The sequence below is a fragment of the Balaenoptera borealis genome, assembly GCF_965194805.1.
Source record: "Balaenoptera borealis genome assembly, chromosome: 16".
NCBI lineage: Eukaryota > Metazoa > Chordata > Mammalia > Artiodactyla > Balaenopteridae > Balaenoptera > Balaenoptera borealis.
In genome coordinates, this window is record NC_138872.1 from 12,818,880 (window position 1) to 12,841,590 (window position 22,711).

Below are 22,711 nucleotides of genomic sequence, written 5' to 3' on the forward strand. Positions count from 1 at the left end.
TTGTGGTTCTCCTCCGTCCTGGTCAGGACCCAGCTCCTCCTCCAGGAGCAGCCGGGCCCCCTCCGACGGAAGGAACCAGCAGCCACAGAGACACAATCGTGGAGCCTTTCTCTGCTCCAGGTGCTGCCATGTGACCGTGCCTTTTAATCTTTGTGTGACACTGTGAGGCAGTTTACTGCCATTGTTCCCGTTTTAAGGGTGAGGACACTGAGGCACAGAGAGGGAAAAGGTCCTGCACAAGGTCACATGGGCACAAGTTGGGGGCTGGGATTTGAACCCAGGACTTTCTTTTCACCACACTCTGCTGCGTTTATCCATTTTTATCTCTATTCAGCACATTTCGTTTTTCCTGGATTGTTACCTGTCTCTACAACTAGATGGGGGACTCCAGGAATACAAAAAGTGTCTGATTTATCTTTATAACCTTCAAGGGTTAGGCTTTGAATCAGACTTGGACTCAAGTCCTTCCCCCACCTTCTAGCTGTGTGACTTTGGGTAAGTTTCTTAACCTCTCTGAGCCTCAGTAAATGACCAATTAACGAGAGAGAATGAAATGTTTGCCTTGCTGGATTGTCGGAGGATACAGAGAGAAAACACATGTGACATGCTCAGCACATTGTGGGCAAGAGTGATGGAAATGTGATGGAGCTTAAGGAGTGGCCTGTTTCTGCCCTCATCAGAGACAAAACTCATGGATGCCATGTGAAGAAAAACCAAGAAATAAAATCTGTGTATTTTTGTGGAGGCTTCATGGGAGGAACATGGCGTTTGCCCTCTAGGATCCTCGGATTCTAGGGAGACAAAATTGATTCCTTCATCTATCCCAGTCATTGTTTATTGAGCCCTTACTGTGTGCAAGCAGTGAACAGGACAGAGGAAACCCCTGCCCTCGTGGAGATAACTGGCCAGTAGGGGAATCAGAAAGTAGATAAATACAAATAAGGGAATTTCAGTGACTTGATGAGTGCTTTAAGGAAATAAGTAGGTTGATGTGAGGAGGTGAGGAAAGGGGGTGTGATTTCAGCCAGGGTGGTCAGGAAGGGCCTCTTGGGGGAGGTGACATTTTAACCAAGATCTGGATGACAAGCAAGAGCCAACCATGAGAAGATCTGGGGGAACAACAGCATTCCTGGCAGAGGGAACAGCAGGCGTGAAAGCCCCAAGGCTGCAATGAGCCTTGAGTAAATTGAGGAACAGCTTGGAGGCCAGCGTGGCTGGAGGGAGGGAGTGGCTGGGGGGTGTTGAGATGAGGCCACAGTGGGTAGCAGGGGCCAAATCAGGCAGGTAAGGGGTGAGGGGTTCAGATTCTATCCCAGGTGCTCTGGGAATCCATTGAAAGAGTTTGTGCAGGAGAGTGAGGCAAGCGAGGATGAACTCATTATACAGGCCCGGAATGAGGGCAGTGTCAGAGCTTTAAGAACTCAGGGCACAAGGTGTGATGGTCTGTCTGGCAGGGCAGTCAGGGAAGGCTTCCTGGAAGGAGAAGGCCTTTGGTTGTACTCTAGACAGAGTTAGATGTCATTCATTAATTGAAGTCTGCCAGAATGGGAGCACCCAGGTGCAAGAGGCCACACTGTTTCATCCACCTGTGGGCATAGGTACAGGGTGTGTAATAGCTGATCAATAATGATTCGTCAGGCATTGCTGCAGACACGACCCGGAAGCATCTCAGGCAGTGGAGTCACAGGGATGAACATAAAACCCCCAGTTCCTGCCCTTGTGGAGCTCAAGGCCATGGAGGAGACAGGCAAGAGAAATGGGATTCTTGTATTGGGGGTGAGTGGACATTGGATCTCAGCTTGGGGGCTTTCCCGGGAAGACTGCCAGGGTGTACCTGTGTGTCCCCTGTGCCTAGCCTTGGACTTGACACTTGAAATTCATGTTTACTGGGTGCACGATACTGGGGGGCAGGAAGGAAGAGGGATGAAGGCTGACACATGCTAACTCTCAACTAGTCCCCCATTCCCTGCATCTCAGACTCCCCACCAAAGCAGGCTGACCTGCTCCCTGTGTCCGCAGCGTACCTCACGCTGCTCCTGGTTAGGTCTGTCTGGAAGACTGGATCTCGCTTCTCTCTGCCCCCACCCCCACCAACTGGCAGATTGCCGGTTCCCTAACCTTACTTCTTACTCAGGGCCTTTGTATATGCTGACCCTCCTGCCTGTAACACATTTCCTTGCACCCAGCGGTAGCACATGGCGCCCCACTGACACAGCGTGGTTCGCAGATGTGTTTTCCATGGCCCACACGGTGCTTTCAGAAAATTTTGGATTCAATATCAACATTTAACAGTTGGGAGATTTCACAGGAAATGCTGGATCTCCAGCTTCTCTTGAAAAGTCGTAAGATGCTTTAGTCTTCCCACGCGGCCACAGTTGGCCGCAGCGAGTGGCTGCCGTCTTCAGAAGCTCTGGCTGGTTCAGCAGAGTTTCCACCTGGCCCCTTTTACTCATTTATGAGAGTTTAAGGTCCCTGCATTAGAGGAGAATTTTGTCTGGTTTTGTAGGCTGGATCCCAGCTTAGGATTCAACATGATTTGAAAGTTACCGACGAAATCCAGAAGACCCCTGAATGTGAACCACTTGCCAGATGGACCCTGCTGAGGCCCAGAGAGGGACAGCAGTTTGCCCAAATTTGCCCAGTAAATTGATCCTCAAAAAGGCTCAAGACTCAGCTCAGGGCAGAAACCTGGGTCACAGTTGCTGTCCTCTGGGCTGCATTCTTCTGCCCTTGCAGCTGCTGTGGGCAACTCCCTGTCCCCACACCCTGGCCACAGGGCTGCCGGTCCGTGCCAGAGGTGGCCCCCGATGGGACAGCTGGTGGGCAGCTGGAGGCCGAGTCTCCAGCTTCCGAGAGTGGGCACTCAACATCTGTTCACCTCCCCCAGCTGCCAGCAGCTTTCTTTCTGCCTCTGATTTTTGGGACTTCAAGAATAGAACTGGGGGAGGACAGGACCCAGAACAATCTCTTCCCCACTTGGGGCTCCCGCTCCACAGAATAGATCCGTTTCTTCTACACCCTCCCCCCTCGGCTCTCACTGGGGTTCCCTGAATGCCTCGGCACACACCGCTACCTACACACAGGGCAGGTCTTTGCTCAGCCAAACACTGCAAAGCTAAAAATAGCCCTGCCCCCTTCTGGCCCTGTAATTGGAGGCAGACAGCTGGTTTTGATAAGCTCCCCAATCTGGCCAGCTGCCACCCGCTTTCATTGAGTACAGAATGACCACATCCCCAGCTCTCCCCTGGCCCGCTGACTTCCAGTGGGTTGAGCTCTGCATGGAGGCCAAACGCTACTCCGAGAACCAGGACCCGGGCTCTGGCTGAGCCTCTGCCCCTCTGGGTAGTCACATTGGATTTGCCTCATTTCCTCTGGGCTTTTGAGCACTTCTTTCTTGCTGAGACGTTCCTGCTTACCCCAGAACATTCCTTGTTTGATGGTTCATTCCTTTATTTGTTCAAAAGAATATTGAGCCTTGCTGTGCTTTGGACCGTCTTCCAGGTGCGGGGCCCGTAGAGCTGTGAATCAGTCAAAGCTCCCCATCAGCATGGAGGTGACATTCTGGTTCGGGGAGATAGTTGATAAACACATAAATAAATCTGTAAATAGTATAATACAACTCCAGTGATAAGTGCTAAAAAGGAAGTAAAACGGAAAGATGGGGATGGTTTGTGTGGGTGTGGGGTGTCTTGATGAGGTGGTCAGGGAAGGCTTCTCCGAGGAGGTGATATTTGAGCTGAGACCTAAAGATGAAAGAGAAAGACTGTGTGAAGAGCTGGGGAAGGGTGTTTCTAGGCAGTGGGAACAGCAAGTGCAAAGGCCCTGAGGCAGGCAGGAGTCTGGCAGTTTTTTTTAAGCAGGGGAAGATGGTGGGTGAGGCTAAAGCAGAATAAGTGAAAGGTATAGGAGATGAGGAGGGGGCAGTTCATGTCAGGGCCTTGTCATCATGTGGGCAGAGTTTGGATGTTTTTCTGAGAGTAACCAGGAAGCCCGCCGGAGGGTTTTAAGTGGGAGAATGATATGACTTGATCACCCTTAGCTCTTCTGACTCTCCACAATCATTTTTCTGGGTCTGTATTTCTTCCGGCTTATTGGTTTCTTCATTCCTTCTGTCTGTCCATCCATCCATCCAGCCGTCATCCATCTCCCCACTCATCTACCCAGTAATCTCTCCACTTATCACCCACCCATCTGTTCCCCTCCCCACCCACCTACCCACTAATTTTCCCAGCCACCTAGTCATTTATCTGTCTGTCAAATCATCCAGTCATCTCACTTTTCATTCATTTATCCACTTATGTGTCCATCCTCTCTCTCTGTCTCTCTCATCCATCCTCCTATCCATCCATCCATCCAGTGAGCCTGAGGCGGGGCCTGGGGTTTGCTCACACCCGCCTCTCTGCCACTGGTCTAGGGGAAAAGTAGCTGGCCTCAGCACGACCCCCAGGCCTGTGGTGTCCTAAGCTCTGCTTTCCTGTGGGCAGTTCTGGCTGTCACTTCTGGGAGTTGGAGGGGGCCAGGCCAGTTCAGTGCTGGCCCCTGTGGTCTCAGGACTGGGGAGGTCCTCTCAACTGCATGTTATGTTCCTGGCAGTGAATTTGTTGCCTGGCTCCTGGAAATCGGCGAAATCAGCAAGACGGAAGAAGGCGTGAACCTGGGCCAAGCCTTGCTGGAGAATGGTATTATCCACCATGGTGAGTGTGGGCCAGGCCTGGGGGGCCGAGCAGTAGGACCAGGTCAGACCTCCACAGTGCTGTGCTTCCACTAACTCAGAGGCCATTTCTGCACTTCTGTCCGGCCACCTGTTCCTTCATGCTTTGAAGGAAGAGCCTACAGGATCGGCTAATGGATCCAAAGTGGGGAGTGAGAGAGAGAAGCACTAGGGGTGACTCGGGCCCGTTGTGTAGAGATAGATTCATAAATCTTGACAGTGGGGTCTAACACCCCAGCCTGCTTCGTGATCTAGCTCCAGGGAGATGCTGGGCAGGTGGGCCTCAGGGCAGACTGGAGCGGGCATTTCTGGGCCTCTGATGAGACCGGCAGATGCCCCAGCCCCCAGCTGTGGGTCTCAGCGGGGCCCTGCACGTAGCAGGAGGACCTGGAGTGTGGGCACGGGCTTTGGTGAAATGGCGCTTGGCACGGAGCCTGGCCGAGTGGAGGGTGAGGATGGTGGGCGTGGGTCAGGAGGGACCGAGGGGGCGCCCAGCCTCACCAGCCCTGGGTCCCTCCAGTCTCTGACAAGCACCAGTTCAAGAACGAGCAGGTGATGTACCGCTTCCGCTACGATGACGGCACCTACAAGGCCCGGAGTGAACTGGAGGACATCATGTCCAAGGTGGGAACCCCTCCACCCTGACCCCATGACCTTGACCCCACAGTCACCGCAGAGCAGGCCTGTGCCCCAGTGGCCTGTTCTCCACTGCCCTCACCAGTCTCCCCTCTCCCTCCACCCTCCCTCCCAGCAGCCTGGATTTGGAGGCCCCTGAAGGATGTGGCCTGATCCCAGACTCCGTTTTTTCTCTTTCAGGGTGTGAGGCTTTACTGCCGTCTTCACAGCCTCTACACCCCTGTGATCAAGTAAGTTACTCTCTCCAAGCTTCAGTTTCACCTCTGTCTCTTCTCAGCTGTGTGGCCTTGGGCCAATAACTTAACCTCTCTGAGCCTCAGTCTCCTTCTCCATCAAATGGGGCTAATAACTGTACCTACCCTGTAGGTTTGTCATGAGGGTCAAGTGAGTTAATTTGTGGGAAACACTGCAGTGTGGTGGTGAAGGGTGTTAGTTCTGGATCTCAGCCTGCTAGTCAGCAGCTATGTGCTCTTGGGCAGTTATTTAACCTGCTGGGGCCTCAACTTTTCCCTCTGTGGAATGGGGATAATAATAAGATACACCTCAGGGCCTTTGTACTTGCTGTTTCCTCTGCCTGGGGTGTTCTTCCCCTACATATCTGCATATCTGCTTCCTTACTTACTTCAAATGTCTCCAAGTCAGAGGGGCCCTCCCTGACCATGTGTCTAAAACATCACCATCTGGAACACGCTACCCTCCTTACTTCAGTTTGGTTTTCTTCTTGAAGCTTGTCAGTAGCTGACATGGTTTTCTTCTTGAAGCTTGTCAGTAGCTGACATACTATATATTTATTTCTTAGTCTGTATACTGTCTGTACCCCAGGGAATTGTACACTCACCAAGGGCAGGGAATTTGCTCACTGCTGTGTCCCCAGACCCTTGACAACACCTAGAGCGGTGCTGGCCAGTAGAACTTCCCGCACTGATAGAGATGCTCTGTGCCCGTGCTGTCCAATACAGTAGCCACTAGTCACACGTGGGTTTCACACTCTTGAGACTGAAGAGTGTAATCTTAACTCTGATTTAACATTAATTGGTTGAAAAACCGCCATGTACTGGAGAACACAGTCCAGGGCAAAGGAGCCCTCAGTGAATGTTTGTTGAGTGATTGTTGAAAGGTAATTAACTTCTTTTGCCTCTGTTTCTGCATCTGTGAAATGGGCATAAGAATAGCTCACACCCCTTGGCTTGTCATGAAGATTAAATGTGACTGGTGCCTGGCACACAGTGAAGGCTCTATCAGTGCCAGTGATTGGTGGTTGTCTTTACCGTGAAGCTTGTGGCTGTGGATGAAGGGACAGGGAGGGTGACCTGGTCCTCACCAGCTGCAGAGGCCTCTGCCCTCTGTCTTGACAGCTCTTGTCACCTCTCAGGAGCGGAGAGGAAGGGTCTTTTCCCAGTATTCCCTGGAGGCCAGGCCCAGGGAGCCCCTTTCACCTCCAGACCTGCCCCGTTGGCTCCTCCCCTGCTACCTTTGTGCAGGCCCAGAAGGCAGGCGGGGCCGCCCCGGTCCAGCCTTGGCCCTTGCAGGAGAGGCCTCTCTATCAGCCCCCAGAGGAGGAAGTGACTGGGCTGGCAGCGGGTCCCCACTTACCGCACACGTGACCTGCTGGGCTCCTCAGTTCCTGAAAGCCTGAGAAGAACTCCCCAACCGGCCTTTCTCAGCCCCGACAGGGGCTGGCCGCAGAAACTCACTTTTGTCAGCTTCAAAGGCTGAGAAATTGTTGCCGTTTGGCGGCAAGGTCCGCACAACCCTTTGTACCAAGACTTGGCAGGAATTAGATGCTACAACAGGTCAAAGCAAAGAACCAGGACCGTCACAGCGCCCTGCATTCTGCTCTGTCCTGATTGCCCACACCAGCCCACGGAGAAGCGTTTCCATGTCGGTATAGTTTTGTTACCTTTAGACACATGAATATTAACAGCAAAACAAAAGAAAAAAGGAAAGAATTGGAAGTTTTTCTCATTACTCAGAGTAAATCAGGGTTCTGCAGGCTCAGCGTTTTTGACGTTTTGGTCTGGATAATTGTTTGGGGGCTGTTCTGGGCAGTTTTGAATATTTAACAGCATCCTGGTGTCTATCTGCTGGTTGCTGGTAGTACCTCCGCACTCCACCCCCCCAGCCAGGTTATGGCAGCCAAAAATGTCACTAGACACAGCCAAGTGTTCCTTGGGGGGCATAGCCATCCCTGCTTGAGAACCCCAGGCTGGGGAAAGCTTCCAGAGCCCTAGAGCCACCTACCCCTGCCCCTTGATGCTGTTGGTGAGGATGGGGTCCTGGGTTGGGACAGACCTGCCCTCAGTGACACTGCGAGTGAGGTGTGGAGTCGGGGCTGGACTCCCTGCCTGGTGCTCTCTCCCCGGCCCCCCTGCCTCTGACCCGTGGCTGGAGAGCCTGGAAATCCTCGGACCCCGAGCTCTTTGAGTAGGGACATTGGGACTGTTTCCCCTCCCTCCTCCCTGATCCGCTCACGGCCTGCTTCCTCCCCACAGGGACCGCGATTACCACCTGAAGACGTACAAGTCGGTGCTGCCCGGGAGCAAGCTGGTGGACTGGCTGCTGGCCCAGGTGGGAGCCCCTCCGAGCAAGTGTGCCCCGTCGTCCCCCTCTGCCCAGGCCTGAGGGGCTAACCAGGATGTGGGCCTTTGAGGTTTAAAACAAAATTTTTTTAAATTATTTTTTTAAATTGCGGTAAAATACGCATAATATAACATTGATCATCTTAACCATTTTTAAGTGTACAGTCCAGTAGCCCTAAGTCCATTTCCATTATTACACAGCCATCACCCCCATGCACTTCCAGAGCTCTTTCCATCTTGCAAAACTGAAACTCTGTCCCCATTAAACAGTAACTTCCCATTCCTCTCTCCCCCCGGCCCCTGGCAGCCATCCTTCCACTTCCTCTCTCTGAGTTTGCCTGCTCTAGGTGCCCTGTGTAGGTGGAATCATGCAGTGTTTGTACTTCTGTGTCTGGCTTGTTTCACTCAGCATAATGTCTTCAGGGTTCATCCACGTTGTAGCCTGTATCAGAATTTCCTTCCTTTTAAAGGCTGAATAATATTCTGTTGTGAGGATAGAGCACATTTTATTTATCTGTCAGTTAAGGGACACTTGGGTGGCTGCCACCTTGAGGCTTTCCTGTTTAAAAGTGGGACGGTCCCGGGCAAACTGGGACAAGCTGGTCTCATCCTGCCATCAAACCGGAGCCTCCATATGAGGCTTGCCGAGTTATTCCCTTATCCCAGGTTCCCAGTGAGTCGGGGCCGGGCAGAGTCTTGGAGAAATCTCTGTGCTGATTTTGCTGCAACTTCCCAAAGGTGATGGTTCCATCGAGGTGCCGTGGACACTTTTACCTACCTGCCTCGTATACTTTGTGGCTTCTGTTTGCAGGGCGCTTACTCTGGGCCAGGCCCTGTCTGGGCTTTGTGTAGTATCTCATTGAGTCCTCCAACCCATTTCCAGACAGGGAACTGGGGCCCAGAGAGGCCAAGTGCCTGGTTCAAGGGCACACAGCCTGGCAGCAGTAAAGCTGGGACTCGGATGGGCGCATCTTACATACTTAGGCCTCATTTCTGCAAACTTCTCAGGGAGCCTGCAAGAATGTTCATTCATAGTCTATAAGAAGAATGTAATGTCTCCAAAGACAAGAAGACAACTGTGAAATCTAAATGTTTAAACTTTCATAGAGTGCAGCTTTATGGCAACCTTATTAATTGTTAAGTTTAGCATTCATAGAAACTTCATTCCATTCAAAAACAATTTGCTGCCTGGATTTTCTCATGTCGAACAGATTCCTGATGATTGCCTAGAAATATCATAGCCAATCTATGTAAAGTAAATGCTTCTTGGCGTCAAATAACTTCAAAAGCAAGTTTAGAAAAATTCTTGAAAAAAAAATTTCAAGCCCCCAAATCGTTTTTAATGTAGGATGTGGGTGCATTTTAATATGTTTGCTATGATGTGGGGCCCTAAGACGCAGGAGGTCTTAAAATGACCTTGGATTTGAATTCAGATTTGCACAGCTGGGAAGCACAGAGGTGCTAACCATTGTACTACACCGCACACTGCCCCCTCCTTAGGATCCCCTGAAGCCAGCTCAGAGCATGTGCTTTATTTATAGCCAGGCAGACCTGGGTTCAAATCTCAGCACTGCCACTTCTCAGCTGAGTGATCTTGGACAAGCCACTTAACCTCTCTGTGCCTCAGTTTCCACACCAGTAAAATGAAGCTCAAAACAATACCTTCCCCTTTAGATTATTTTGAGGGTTCAGTGAGTTAATCATCTAAAGTGCTTAGAACAGTGCCTGGCACAGAGTAATTGCTTAGTAAATGGAACTGTTATTGTAATAATTCCTCATTTCCTTCCCAAAGGATTCAAGGTGCCTCAAAATTCCATGCAGTGTGGAAGGAAGGCTGAAGAAATTACAGAGGGACTTGGGGGTGCAGGGACAGCTGGGGAGGGCCAAGGGGCGATCTGTTCGGGGTCCCATCTTCTGAGTGGGCTGTGACAGGGGAGGGGCGATTTCTTTTGTGGTTTAGGTTCTTCGTTCAGACCCCAGACATGCCGGGGTGTAGGGCTCTCTGAAACGCTGCTTCTCCCCACCTTAGGCCTTTGTGGCCTCATGTTTCCTGAGCTCCACAGCTGACTGTTGGTTTCAAAGCGCGATGTGGACTTTGCCTTAAGTGGCGAATCCCAGGCCTGAGCTGGAAGTGGGGTGGGTTACCGAGCTGATGAGAAGTCAGTGAACCTGGGAAATACCTGGAGATGGAATGCACAGGATGCACCGCTCTGGGGCTGGGAAGGGGTCACGGATGGGTCCCGGGGTTTTGGTGCGGTGGGTTTTCCCTTCGTTCACAGTGATGGGAAGGCGGGGGGGAGAAGTTGAGCGTTCTCCTTGGCTGTGGGAAGGCGCTGCCTTTGGGGTGCCCACTGTACTCCCCAGTGGAGTGGAGGAGGTGGGCGGGGGAGGGGCAGGCTTTGCACACCTGCTGCTCAGGAGGCATCTCTGCCGCAGATACTCTGTTCCTTGTCAGCTCCTGGGTGGTATTTACAATGAGGGGGCAGAAGAGAGTGTAGAAAAATCCGACAAGAGGGCTCATGGGCTCATCCCTTTTTTCCTCCTAACACCTGCTGTGTGTAAGGCACTGTTTTAGGTTCTGGGGGGACAGCAGTGGACAAGACAGACAACGCTCCTGCCCTCGTGGATGTTAAATTCTGGTGAGGGGTAGGAGAGGCATTTAATAAACAAGGAAAAGTAGTAACATACTTTGTTAGCTGGTGCTAGGTGCCAGCTTGGTGGGAGCTATGGGGGGGAAGTCAACCTTTCACATGGGTGGGTGGTGATGTGGTTTTTCACAGGGGGCAGAGAAGGTGGTGTTTCGAGCAGGGACCTTTGACTAGAGACCGGAGGGAGGTGGGGAACGAGCCAGGGGGACGTCTGGGGCCGGAGCTTTCCCTGAGGGGACAGCAGCTCGGAGGCTCTGAGTGGGGTGAGCTTGGAGGGTCTGGGGCTGGGGAGAGGCCAGTGCGGCTGGAGTGGCGTGAGCGAGAGGGAGGGTGGTGGGGAAGCTGGTGGGCAGCCAGCCCCAGGAGGCCTTGTGAGCTCTTGGGAGGTTTTGGGCCAGTGCAGGGCTCTGAGCACAGATGGGACAGCATCTGACTTCGGTGGGATAAGATGCTCGGGCTGTCGGGGGACGAGGCTGGCAATTGGGAGACCAGCGAGGGGGCGGCTTCAGAACTGCAGGTGGGGAGCGCGGTGTCTGAGAGCCGGGTGGCCGCGGGGGAGGTGGGAAGAGTGGTCAGGCTTTGGATCTTTTGAAGGTAGACCTAACGGAGTCTGCTGTTGAATGGACGGAGTGGGTGGGCAGTGGTGAGAGACACAGGAGTCTTGAATGACTGCAAGGCCCTTGGCCGAGCTGGGGAGGCTCAAGTGTGCCCTGGACCCCGGCAAGGAGGAGAACCAGCCAGAGCAACGGCCTCTGTTGGTTTCTCTTTGTGATCGGTGTTGGGCATGGCGGGGGCCTGCTTGTCACCAGTGCTGTCACATTAGCTGTGATCCTGGCCGAAGGCCCCCTGGAGTAGCCTGAGTCATTGTCAGTTGGTCCAGAGGACCCCCTCCCCCGACCCCGCCTCCCTGCCGCCATCCCCCAGCATCCAGTCACAGTGGAGGCAGGGGGCGGACGGTGGTGTGAAGGTTGCAGCTGACCCTCTGTCCACTTCAGCAGGCCTCGCATGGCTTGGCCTGGTCTGGGGACACAGGGAAGCTAATTGGAGTTGACATAGGATGGCTTCCATGAGATTGACCGAACGACAGCTGGCATCTGGCTCCGGGTCAGGGAAAGGGGGGGGACGGTGTGCGTGTGGGTCTCTCTGTGGGGGAGGTTGGTGATGAGGATGTGACCTTGAAGACTGCTTACAGCAAGTCTTGATTCCAAGAGTCATCCCCACCTGCACTTTAGCAGGAAAGTCAAGAAGAAAACAGAGAATTGTGTAGTTCAGCAGGGTTATTTTGCTTTGAACACATCTTCATTTCTAACTCTAGGTCATTCTGCTCCTTGAAACAAAATGTTGATTGAAACCCCCTAGATCAGCTAGAAATACTTTTGGCTGCACATAGTAGGAAACCTGACTTACACAGTCAAGACATCTCTCACATAATAGGAAATCTAAATTATACAATAAAGACATTTTTTGCTCATATAACTAGGCATCCAGAGTTCATGGTTCTAGAGCTCAACAATGCCATTTATACCCATGCTCTTTCCATCTTTTTGTTCCGCCATCTTGCCAGCTGCCTCATTGTCATCAGACGGCTGCCACAGCTCCAGGTATCACATGTATGTAGACCTATGGCCAAAGGCAGGCAGCAGGGGCAGTTGGAAAGAGCTTTCTCACTATGTTTATTAGGAGAGGAAACTTCCCCCAGTCCCCTCCCTTGCCCAGTGGTCTTCCCCTTAGGTCTCATGGCCAGGTGGGTCCCTCATGTACCCCTAAACCACTCTCTAGGGAAAACAACAAGGATTGCTGAGAGTACCTTAGAATTCCTCAGAATTCATCCCTTGAGGCTGGGGGAAGGGCTCCCTACCAACTACTCAGATGAATGAGAATTCTTTTAGCTCAGAGGATAAGGAGGGTATTAGTCCTTTGACTGACAAGCTATGTACTGTATCACTTCTGATCTTCTGTGTGTATTATCTCATTTAATCTTCAGAAAACAGTTGTTATCCCCATTGTACTGATGAGGAAACTGAGGCTCAGGTTATGTAACTTGCCTCAGGACACACAGAAATGAGGTACTCCTATAAGATTGTGGGGGGGGGCCTTCATGATGCCTTGGTAGTCAATAATAATAGAAATTGTAATAATAATCCTCTGTATTGATTGTAGCTTGTACTGTGGAGTCTGAGTGGGGAATACCACTGAGAGGTGGCAGAGGCCTTGGAAAGTCAAGGGCAAATCTGGGGATAAAAAGTACAAATGAGGAAATGAAAGTCAGAGAGGTTAAGGAATTGCCTACGGTCACGGCTTGGCCAAACAGGGGTTTGAACCCGGGGGATCCAGCTCCAGGGTTTGCTCTCCTCACCTCTCTGCTCATGGTTTTTTGGTCTGTGCTGCTTGGGCTCCGAGATGCCCTAGGCTATGGCCGTCAAAAGGAGGGCGGGGGGTCGGTGGGCTGGGGCAGGAGAGAGCAGGGACAGGCCAGGAGCCAGGTGCGGGAGGGCTCATATCTGCTGGCTCCTGTGCCGGCTCTGCAGAAATGTGCCCTGAGCGCCCGCTACGCTGACCCCCATGCTCAGGCAGATGGCAGTGCTGACGGCAGCGGGGTTTCTAGCGCCCGGGGTGGGGTGGCAAGGCTGGGGTGGGTGAGCAGGCAAAGGGCCAGGCCGGCAGCTCAAGGCACCAGCAGAGGAAACAAAGGATAAACAAGGACAGGACAGGAGCCCTGGCTGTAACCCTGGGTAACTCTCCTGCCCTCTTGGAGCCTCAGTTTCCCTATTTGTAACTTGGAGGGAAGGTCCAGTTGTAAAAGGATTCCATTCTCATGCTGTAAACTTGGGCAAGTGCCAAGCCTGTCTGTGCCTCAATTTCTTCATCTGTCAAATGGGGTTAATAAGAGCGATTGCCTCTGGGTTGACCATCAAGGTAGTTAGGAGGAGCTGACATGGGCACTGAGACCTGAAAAGCCAGGGCAGGGCATTCCAGGGGGAGGAAGGAGTAGGTGCAAAGGCCCTGAGGTGGGGTCACATGTAGTGTGTGGAAGGAGCAGCAAGGAGGCCGTTGTGGATGGAGCGAGCCCCCAGCGAGGGGGGCTGGTGGGTGAGTGGGGGATGAAGGGGAAGTGTGCTGGTGAGGTTGATTTCACAGGGCTGTGTGTGCCTGTGCCTTCCTCTGGGAGGGGAGAAAATGGAGACTGGATGACTTTCGGTTTCCCCACGGCTGGCAGGATGTGGGGTGGGGGCTTGCTTTTCAGGCGGTGGACACATCCAGGGTTGGCGTATTTCACTCTTGACCAGAGAATCCCTCTGCTGTTCTCACTTTGGGAGCCACCCCATGGGTCACCCCAGGGCCCTTTGGAGAGAAGAGAGGCCGGGACGGGCTGGGATGGGCTGGGAGCCCAGGTTGTGAGAGCTTCAGAAAGCTAGGTGGGCTCCAGACGCCTGCCCGGGCCCCCTGGGCTGCAGAGCTGGGCCTGCCCGCCTCCTGGGCCCCTCACAGCTGGGGGCGGCTGCTCCGGATGCGGCCTCTTGCATGGATGGCCGCCCCGCTGGCAGGGCTGTGAGTGTGCTGGCTCTCCAGCCGCCGGCCCGCGGTCCCACAGGACAGATTTGTCATCTGTGAGTCAGCTGGGGCAGCTAGAGCAGCTGAGGCCAGTGGCTCCCCCAGGCTCTGCTCTGGGGCCTTGGCAGGCTGAGGCCTGCAGCTCTGAATTCATTTCTCCTGTAGCTGAGGAATTCCCTCCCTGGCCCCTCCGCTGCTGGCAGGGGCCTGGGGGGGGATACACCAACAGTGGAGGCCTCTGGCCTGGCTGTGTCGGGCCAGTGCCTCTTGGAATAACTTCTCACTTGGGCAGTATTTTAAACGAGAGGCCGGCTGAGCGGAGCGAAGCTCATTGACCTGGCTACAGACTAATGCATGAGTTAGTCCCTGCTGACAATGTCTTTATTCAGTCAGCAAGTATGTACTGAGCACCTACTGCATGCCAGGCTCTGTTCTAAGCACTTAGGATTCAGCAGGGAACACAGTAGATCAAAGGCCTTTTCCTTAAAGAGCTGACCTTCTCACTCACCCTGTTTTTGCCGGCCACGTTATTCTCTGTACTCTAAGCTTTGTCCCCCTCTGGACCTTTGTCCTTGCTGTTTCCTTTGCCTGTCACTTCCCCTACGTACACACACAACTCACATACTTTGCCTGGATATACTGAGATTATTTGGGTTGCAAGAAACAGAAACAGAATCTGGCTAACTTAAAGAAAGTAAAAAAGAGAAGATGACTTATTGAGAAGGCCGTGGAGCACCCACAGAGCCAGGGGGAGACCCAGGAGCCAGGTCCCAGGAGGAACTGGCACCAGGAGACTCCCAGCTTCTCGGGAGCAGGCGCGGAGGGGCACCGTCTCCAGGGCACACTCTCGGGGAGAATCGGCACCAGCTGTTCCCTGACCTTGGGTTCCTCTGCTCAGGGAGGAGCCAGGTCAGTTAGGAGTTGAACTTGATTTCTAGTATCAGAGAGCCAACTACAGAGGCTGAAACAAAATAGGGGTTTATCTTTCTTTGGTATGAGAGGAGCCCGGAGGTTGGTGGTCCAGAGCTGCTAGTACAATCTCATGATATCTTTGAAGACCACCCCTGCGCTTTCTTTTTGCTCTGCCATCCTTAGTATGTTTCTATTTTTGAGGTCACATTGTGCTCTAGAATGACTGCAGGAGCTCCAGCCATCACACCTTTGTTCCAGGCAGGAGGAAGAGAAAGGAAGGGCCGGGGACAAAGAGTGTTTTGCCAGAGCTCCCTATCAGTGGTTTCTGCTTATATCTCATTGGCCACCTCTACCTGTAAAGGAGGCTGGGATCTGTAGTTGTCTAGGTAGATGAATTGCTGTCTGTAAGAGTGAGGGTTTCAGTACTAGGGTGGGATGGGGCCGGGGAGGGTTGTTGCTGGGCAACCAGCAGTGTCTGCCACATAAAATCTCCATTTCTCGTTTGTGGTGTTTATGGCATGGTACACCATGCATTTCTCACATGTAAATAACATGCAATTAAATACTTTTCTTGTTTGGGGTTTATTAATAACAATCAGAGACATGGTTGGGGGATACCACAGTAAACCAGACAGACACACATCCCTGCCCTCGTGGAGTCTCCATTCCCGGGGTGGTGGTGGGCTTTTCCCCAGCCTGGCTCAGCCCCTTGGCTCAGCGGGTCCACCTCACACGCTCTGCTTCTTGTTCTGTTCCAGGGCGATTGCCAGACACGCGAGGAGGCGGTGGCGCTTGGTGTGGGCCTGTGCAACAATGGCTTCATGCACCACGGTAATCCGCCCCTTCCCCTTCAGCCCAGCCTCCCCGGGGTGGGGTGGGGGTCCTGTCCTGGAACAGAAGAGCTGGCAGGGACCCTGGTCCCTGGTGCATTTTACGGCAGGGGGAAACTGAGGCCCAGAGAGAGCAAGTGGTGGGCTGGCGGCTGCCCAGTGTGCCCGTGGGTGAGCCCGGGCTGGATGCTGGGTGGGCCTGTGCGGCAGCTCGTGGATTCCACCCTTCCCCACCCCACCCGCCCCGTTCTGCACTGATGGGGACATCACTTCAGGTGGCCAGTGGGGACCAAGGTGGCTGGTAAAGATTGGCTGCAAAAAACAGACCGGATGTGAGGTCAAATCCATGAGCTTCCTAAGCCCTTCCTCCCTCATGGGATGTGGCCTCCCAGGGTGGGCAGTGAGGGTGGACGACGCGGACCTGGCCCACGGGCTTCCGGGGAGGAGAGGAGAGGAGAGGAGAGGGGTCCATGGGGACAGACGACGGGCGGGTTGTGAGCATGAGAGGAAGGAGGCCGGGCGGGGCCTCGCCCCTCAGACGCCTCACTCCTCCCCGCACAGGGAGAAGCACCTAAGAGGGGAGAGAGGCGGACGGTCTGAGATGGTCCTGGGGCAGGAAGCTGGGGAGAGGGAGGGAGAAAATGGTTCCACTGACGCGATTTTCAGTTCACACAGAAGTGATACTCCGCGCGCCTGGCCTCCTCCTAAGAACTCTCCATGTAGTAATGACTTTTGTCCTTGGGACGATCGATCCTTTGATGTTGGTGTGAATGTCATCCCCGTCTGTAAACGAGGAATGGAAGCCCAGGCAGCTGGGACACTTGCTCAAGGTCACCTGACAAGGAGGGGCTGGGATTTGAATCCACGCAGGCTGGCGTCGCAGGCCACATGTCAGCCACTGAGCTCTGTGGCCTGTCCTTGCGGCCCCGGGGGAGCCCTGAGGCTCCCACCCTTTTGGGACGAGTGGACTTTGAAGCCCCACCGAGGAGCCTTTCTCCTGTTTCCAGAACACTCCCCAGGGCCCTGTCACTTGCAGTTTCTCTCGCCCAGGTGTCCCTACCTCCCTGCCTCGCCCCCTCACTTATTCAGTGTTCCTGCTCAATTCACGCCTCCCCAGCGAGGTCACCTGACCACCTGCTAGAATAGCTCCTCTCTTTCCTCACCCCCGGACCAGCTCAGATTCACTTTTCTTCCTGGAGCTGCTCTGTCCCTGCGAGGCTGATTCCACACCTCCGTCCGTCTTTGTGCATCCCGCCGTCTTCCAGAGGGTGCTTTCTGCGTGCAGGCACCGTGCTAGGCTCTGGGGACCCGGGTGAACACGATAGATGCAAGTCTTGCCCTCGTGTGCCTGTACGCGCGTGTGTGCGTGTGTGAATCACACGACAGTAAATAAGAACATTTTCTGGACTATTACGAGCATGTGAGGAGGACTTTGGCTCTTATTCCAGTGAGGTGGGCGTCCCGGGAGGGTTCTGAGCAGGGAAGGAAGGACGTGCCTGACTGGGCTTCTTACAGGTCCCCTCTGGCTGCGTGTGGAGAGCGTCTGTGAGGGTGAGGGCGGAAGCAGGGAGGCCAGGGGGAAGGCGGCCGTCATAGTCCAGAGGAGGGACCGCGCTGCTTGGATGCATGTGGTGGCAGCGGAGGCCTGAGACTCGGGAAGGGCTTCTGGCCATTCCTCCTCCCGGCATCTGCTCTGTGCTCCAGCTCAGGGGTTGGCAAACTCTGTCTGCAGAGGGTCAGACAGTAAATACCTTAGTCCTTGTAGGCCACACGGTCTCTGTCACAGCCCAGCTCTGCCCCTGTAGCCTAAAAGCAGCTACAGGGGATGTGTGAACAAGTGGGTGTGGCTCGGAGCCAGTAAAACTTTATTTAGAAAAACAAGTGTTCTACCCCTGGTCTAGCTGCTGGATTTACTCTCCCTTCGGCAGGGAGAGAGAGGCACCCCTGGGGTGACAGGTCATCGGATTTGCCCCCTGCCTCGTAGCCGGCAGGCCCGGTTCTGGGCCTGACTTGGCGGACTGCCGGCAAAGCCCTGCTCCTCCCCGGCCTCAGTTTCCCCGTCTTTCCCTTCCCATCTGAGCTCAGCGTGGCCACGGCTCTGTGGGGTTGGGACTCACTCTGGGGCAGGTTGGGAGCCCGGCAGCCTCGGTCATTCCCGAAAGCTGCTCTGTTCCCTGCGGGGGGCCCTCGCAGCTCCATCACCCCCTTCCGTCAGCTGGGCAGAGCCTCTCATTTGTGGGTGAGAGTAATTAGGGGTCCACCCCAGCTACTATTTCGGGAAGGCGGCTGGCTGAGGACATCGTGGAGGGGGTGACCCCGGGCAACAGCACCACCCTCAGGGTCGCTCGGGGAGACAAACTGCAGGGCGTGGCCCTTGCTCCCTTGTTCCTGCCACGAACTCAAAAATAGGCTGAAAGGGGAAAGGGCCAGATCCTAGGGTTGTGGCCGCTGCAGAGTGCAGGTTAGGGTGCCGGGTGGAGCGTGGGGCGGGGCCTGTGTGGCGCCTCCCGTGGTGTCCGACTGGAGCGCCCGGGGCTCTGAGGTGTCCCCGGGGAGGGACCCAGAGACCAGCGGTCCAGCGCCTTAGGCACATACAGGGAAACTGAGGCTCACCATTTAATCCTTGCAGCCACCCCGGGAGGTTGGTGCTGTTATTATCCCCACACATGAGGAACCTGAGGCTCAGAGAGGCTAAACGGCCGTGAAGTTGGGAGGGGCCGGGCAGGGATTTGAACGTGGATCTGTGCCCGTCTCACGAAGCCTGGCCAGTGGCCTCGACTGGAAGTTGGGAGTGGTTGGCTCTCACCTGGCTGAGCTCCCGGACTCCGGGATTCCAGATGTTTCCCCACATATTTCAGCCGAGACACGAGACACAACACGGTGCTTCCTCTTCCCACTCCCTGAGTCTTTTAGCCTCGTGTTTACAGTGGAGGGGAAGCCAGCCGGCCTCCTGGGGCCTGGCTCCCAGCTCTGGGGAAAGCAGCAATTTGTGTGTCTGTTGTCTCCAAGGAGGTAATAGAGGTGGCCTGAGAACGATGCTCACAAACAGCTAGCTGTCCCGGGAAAGGCAGGAGACAGGAAGGAAGGGCTCCTGATGCTTTTCATGTCACCAAAGGTCTTCGGGGATGGCGGGGACATCGTGAAGCTAAGGCAGCTACTTGTCCTTCTTTAGGGGGCCTGCTGACTTCAGACGACTGCCTCGATTTCTCCCCTTTATTTAATTTGTCCTCGCCCCCATCTATCAGGCCAGGCTGGGCAGTATGGTGAAGAGGAGGAACCTGGGCTCTGTGACCTTGGGCAGTTTATTTAGCTCCTCTGGGCTTCAGTCTTCCTATCTTTAAAAGGGGTGCAGCAGGTCCTTCTTTGTCTGCAGAGTAAGTGAACTTAAGCCTGTATCCCCGGCGTGCCCTGCACGAGAAGGTATTTAGTTAAATTGTAATCCACAGGGACCACATCACATGCTGGTTGTTACTGGTTCTTTTTATTCATTTTCCTGCCTTGTCTTAGAACAGAGGTCAGAAGACTTTTTCTGTAAAAGCCCAGCTAGTAAATATTTTAGATTTTGTGGACCATACAGTCTCTTGCAATTATTTAATTCATGTCATTGTGGCCCCAAAGCATCCCCAGACAATATGTAAATAAATGGGTGTGGCTGTGTCCCAATAAAACTTTATTTATAAAAAGCAGGAGTGGGCCACATTTGGCCCACAGGGACTGAGTGTGTTAGTTCCTGGTCTAAAGGGTTTCACTGTGGTCTGTTTCTGATTATCAGTGAGGGAGAGTTCCTTTTCATATAATTGTTGCCTGCTTAGATTTTCCCATATGTTAATTGCCCATTCATATCCTTTGCCCTTTTATCTATGAGTTTCCCAGCTTTCTCTGGTTGATTTGTTGGAGTTTCCTGTATATTCTAGGTGTTTATTCTTTGTTGGTTTTAGACAGTACAGTTAGTTTGGAATCTGCGGCCTGCCTATGGCCTTCCTACTGAATGGAAGTCTTTAATTTTATCATAGTGCTTTTTGGGGGGTCTTGTATATGAACTCCTTTTCTGCTCTAGGGCAGAGATATTCTCCTGCATTTTGTTTGGTGAGCTTTAGCTTTTCTGTTCCTATTTAGGTCTTTAATCCAAAAGGAGTTTATTGTTACATATGGTATGAGGTAGGGATCCAGTTTTATTTTTTTTCCTGTGAGTCAGTTTTCCCTGTACCATCTGTGGAATACTCCACGTGATCGTTCATCATCCATCACATGCTGAGTTCCCATAAACAGTGTCCTCTGATGTGATTGCTGTTCTCTTCTGCTGGCTTTTAATCTGCTTCTGCTGTGGTTCCACACAGGTTTTGTTACCATGGCTTTGTAATATGCCTTTATAGCAGGTGGGGTGAGTTCAGATTTTTCAAGGGAAGTCAGAAAGCCAGGCTTTTATGTTGAATATCCTAATATGTTAGTATTGGCACAGGATTTTACTTAAAAGAGCACCGTGCTGGCCAAACCAAACTTGTCCAGGGGCTGGTTCCGGCCCGTGGCTGCCAGTTGGCAGGTGCTCCTGAAAGCTTCCCGTGTGAGCCTGACCTCGCGCTTGCATGTCTGTGGGTTCACAGTGCTGGAGAAGAGCGAGTTCAAGGATGAGTCCCAGTACTTCCGTTTCCACGCAGACGAGGAGATGGAGGGAACCAGCAGCAAGAACAAACAGCTTCGCAGCGACTTCAAGCTGGTGGAGAACATTCTGGCCAAGCGCCTGCTGGTAGGAGCAGAGCTGCGCTGCCGCATCTTCCTTCCCAGACCCGCCTGCAGGCCCGGGAACTGGGCAGCCTTCAGGTTATGGCTGGAGAAGTTGCGGTCAACTTGGAATACCCGAGAGTACGGGGGATTCTAGGTGGTGGCTGGCAACACCGCCCAGAGGCCAGGTTGCTTTACTGGACAGACTACCCTCTTGACAGATGAGACTGGGCTCGCTGGGCTCCTTTTCTTTGCCTTCCCATCTCCCCTTGTCTGCCCCACAACCCAGCCTAGCCTTGTGCAGGGAGGATGGCCTCCTGAAATGACTCCTCCTGCACACCAAAACCTTGTGTCTTCTGGGCTGTCACCCTGCCCTTGTTCAGTTGCTGTAAATAGCCTTGCAGTTAAGGTAGAACATTTACCAGCCTGTTGAGATATTTTACTAGCCCAGCCCACCGAATCCTGTTTCTCTCCCACTGGCGAGCAGCAGCCTCCATCTTGAGGCCTGGCCCACAGCAGGCAACCGGGAGAGAGGCTTGGAGAGGTTAGGTCTCTTGTCATTGCCAGAGTTGAGGCCGAAGCCCACCTGATGGGAAGGCAGCTCCATTGACTTCTTTCCTATAGTACTTATGGGGGCTGCTGTTCCAATTCCCATTTATTGCACAGCAAAGCCCTCCAGTGCTCCCCATCACACTTAGGGTGAATCCAGTCTCTCACCGTGGCCTTCAAGACTCGTCATGCCTCTCCAGCTTCATCTCCTGTGCTCTCCCCTTCCTCATCCCACCCACCCCAGCCACTCCAGCCACCCTGATCTTCTTTCTTATCCTCCAGTACCTTGGAGCCTGACTCAGGACCTTTGCACATGCTGTGCCCTCCACCTGAAGCACTTTCTCCACCCTTTAGAAACTTCTGTTCCTCACTTCATTCAGGTCTCAGCTCAGATATCACCTTCTCTGGCCCCGCTGCCACACCACGTCCTGTCCCTTTAAGTCATTTGTTTTAATTCAAACGACATACACCCCCTGCACCACATTCTATAGTTCTTTATTTGTTTGTAGTCTGTCTCCCCCAGTAGATAGTCAGCTGCACGAGGGCAGGAACTGTCTGTCTTGTTCAGTGCTGTTTCCAGAACGGTAAAGTACCTGGCCCATATAATAGGCAGCAGCTCAGCAAATATTTATTGAACGAATAAATGCATTTCCCTGTATCCCCTCCACCACTGACCCCCCCGAACCCACCAACCTGCCTGTCATCCTGTGATGGGGAGGGACAGCTCCTCCCTAAACCCCCTTCCTGTCCCCAAGTTCTTGGTGGCTGGATTCCTTTGGATCTATTTTATTCATTAAGTCAGTAGGTTGTTATTGAGCACCTACTGTATGCCAGCAGATGGGGAGACAGTGGTGCATAAATAAGGAGGCTCTGTCCTCAGGTTGGGGAGAGGAAGGGGAGACAGGCAATGAAAAGTAAACAAATACGTGTGGTCAGCACCAGGCTGAAGCATGAGCCCAGTGGCGGGTCTTCACGTGACAGATACGTATTGAGCATCTTCTGCGTCCTGGGTGCTGCTAGTGTTTAAATCCATCCTGCCGCACCCCACCCCCCAATCTGTACCCTGAGTAGATCTGGGGCACGAGGAGCTGGCAGGATCACGGTTCTCACCATGGGGGCCAAGGTGGGGTTGGCTCCAGGCCCCCCTCCCTGCCTCACCATCTCTGTTGCCTCGGACCCTCAGATCCTGCCCCAGGAGGACGACTATGGCTTCGACATCGAGGAGAAGAACAAGGCCGTGGTGGTGAAGTCGGTCCAGAGGGGCTCACTGGCAGAGGTGAGGCCGCTCAGAGGGGCCACCCTGGCTCGGGCTGGGTGCGGATGGGAAAGTGGGGCATCTCTCCTCGTTTCTTGAGGCAGGCCAGCTCAGAAAGCCCTGGGATGTCAGTGGTCCCTCCTTGTTCATTGCCCTGGTGGGGAAACTGAGTGTGGGGCGGTCTTGTCTGCAGAGCCCACGGCTTGGGGCTGCCCTCCCAGCATGTGCCACCAGCTCCCTCTGCTGGCCTTATGGGGTGGTGCATGAAAACGACCCGAGGGTCTGAATCAGCTCCGATTATGGAAAAAATATCCAGGGTT

The 22,711-nt window shown here is 53.6% G+C and overlaps 1 protein-coding gene across 2 annotated transcripts in view; it reads left to right on the top strand.

The window, feature by feature from the left end:
• Positions 1–22,711, top strand: part of PREX1 (phosphatidylinositol-3,4,5-trisphosphate dependent Rac exchange factor 1) — a 194,532-nt gene that overhangs the window by 137,651 nt on the left and 34,170 nt on the right. For both annotated transcript variants that reach the window (XR_014236174.1, XM_082362788.1), the window contains exons 11-17: positions 4,594–4,694; positions 5,232–5,335; positions 5,528–5,577; positions 7,840–7,915; positions 15,797–15,869; positions 20,470–20,612; positions 22,320–22,412. Coding sequence is in view for 1 of the 2 variants with exons in the window: in XM_082362788.1 (XP_082218914.1) it covers positions 4,594–4,694; positions 5,232–5,335; positions 5,528–5,577; positions 7,840–7,915; positions 15,797–15,869; positions 20,470–20,612; positions 22,320–22,412 (640 nt within the window). In the remaining variant the exon portion in view is untranslated. The remainder of the gene's footprint in view (positions 1–4,593; positions 4,695–5,231; positions 5,336–5,527; positions 5,578–7,839; positions 7,916–15,796; positions 15,870–20,469; positions 20,613–22,319; positions 22,413–22,711) is intronic.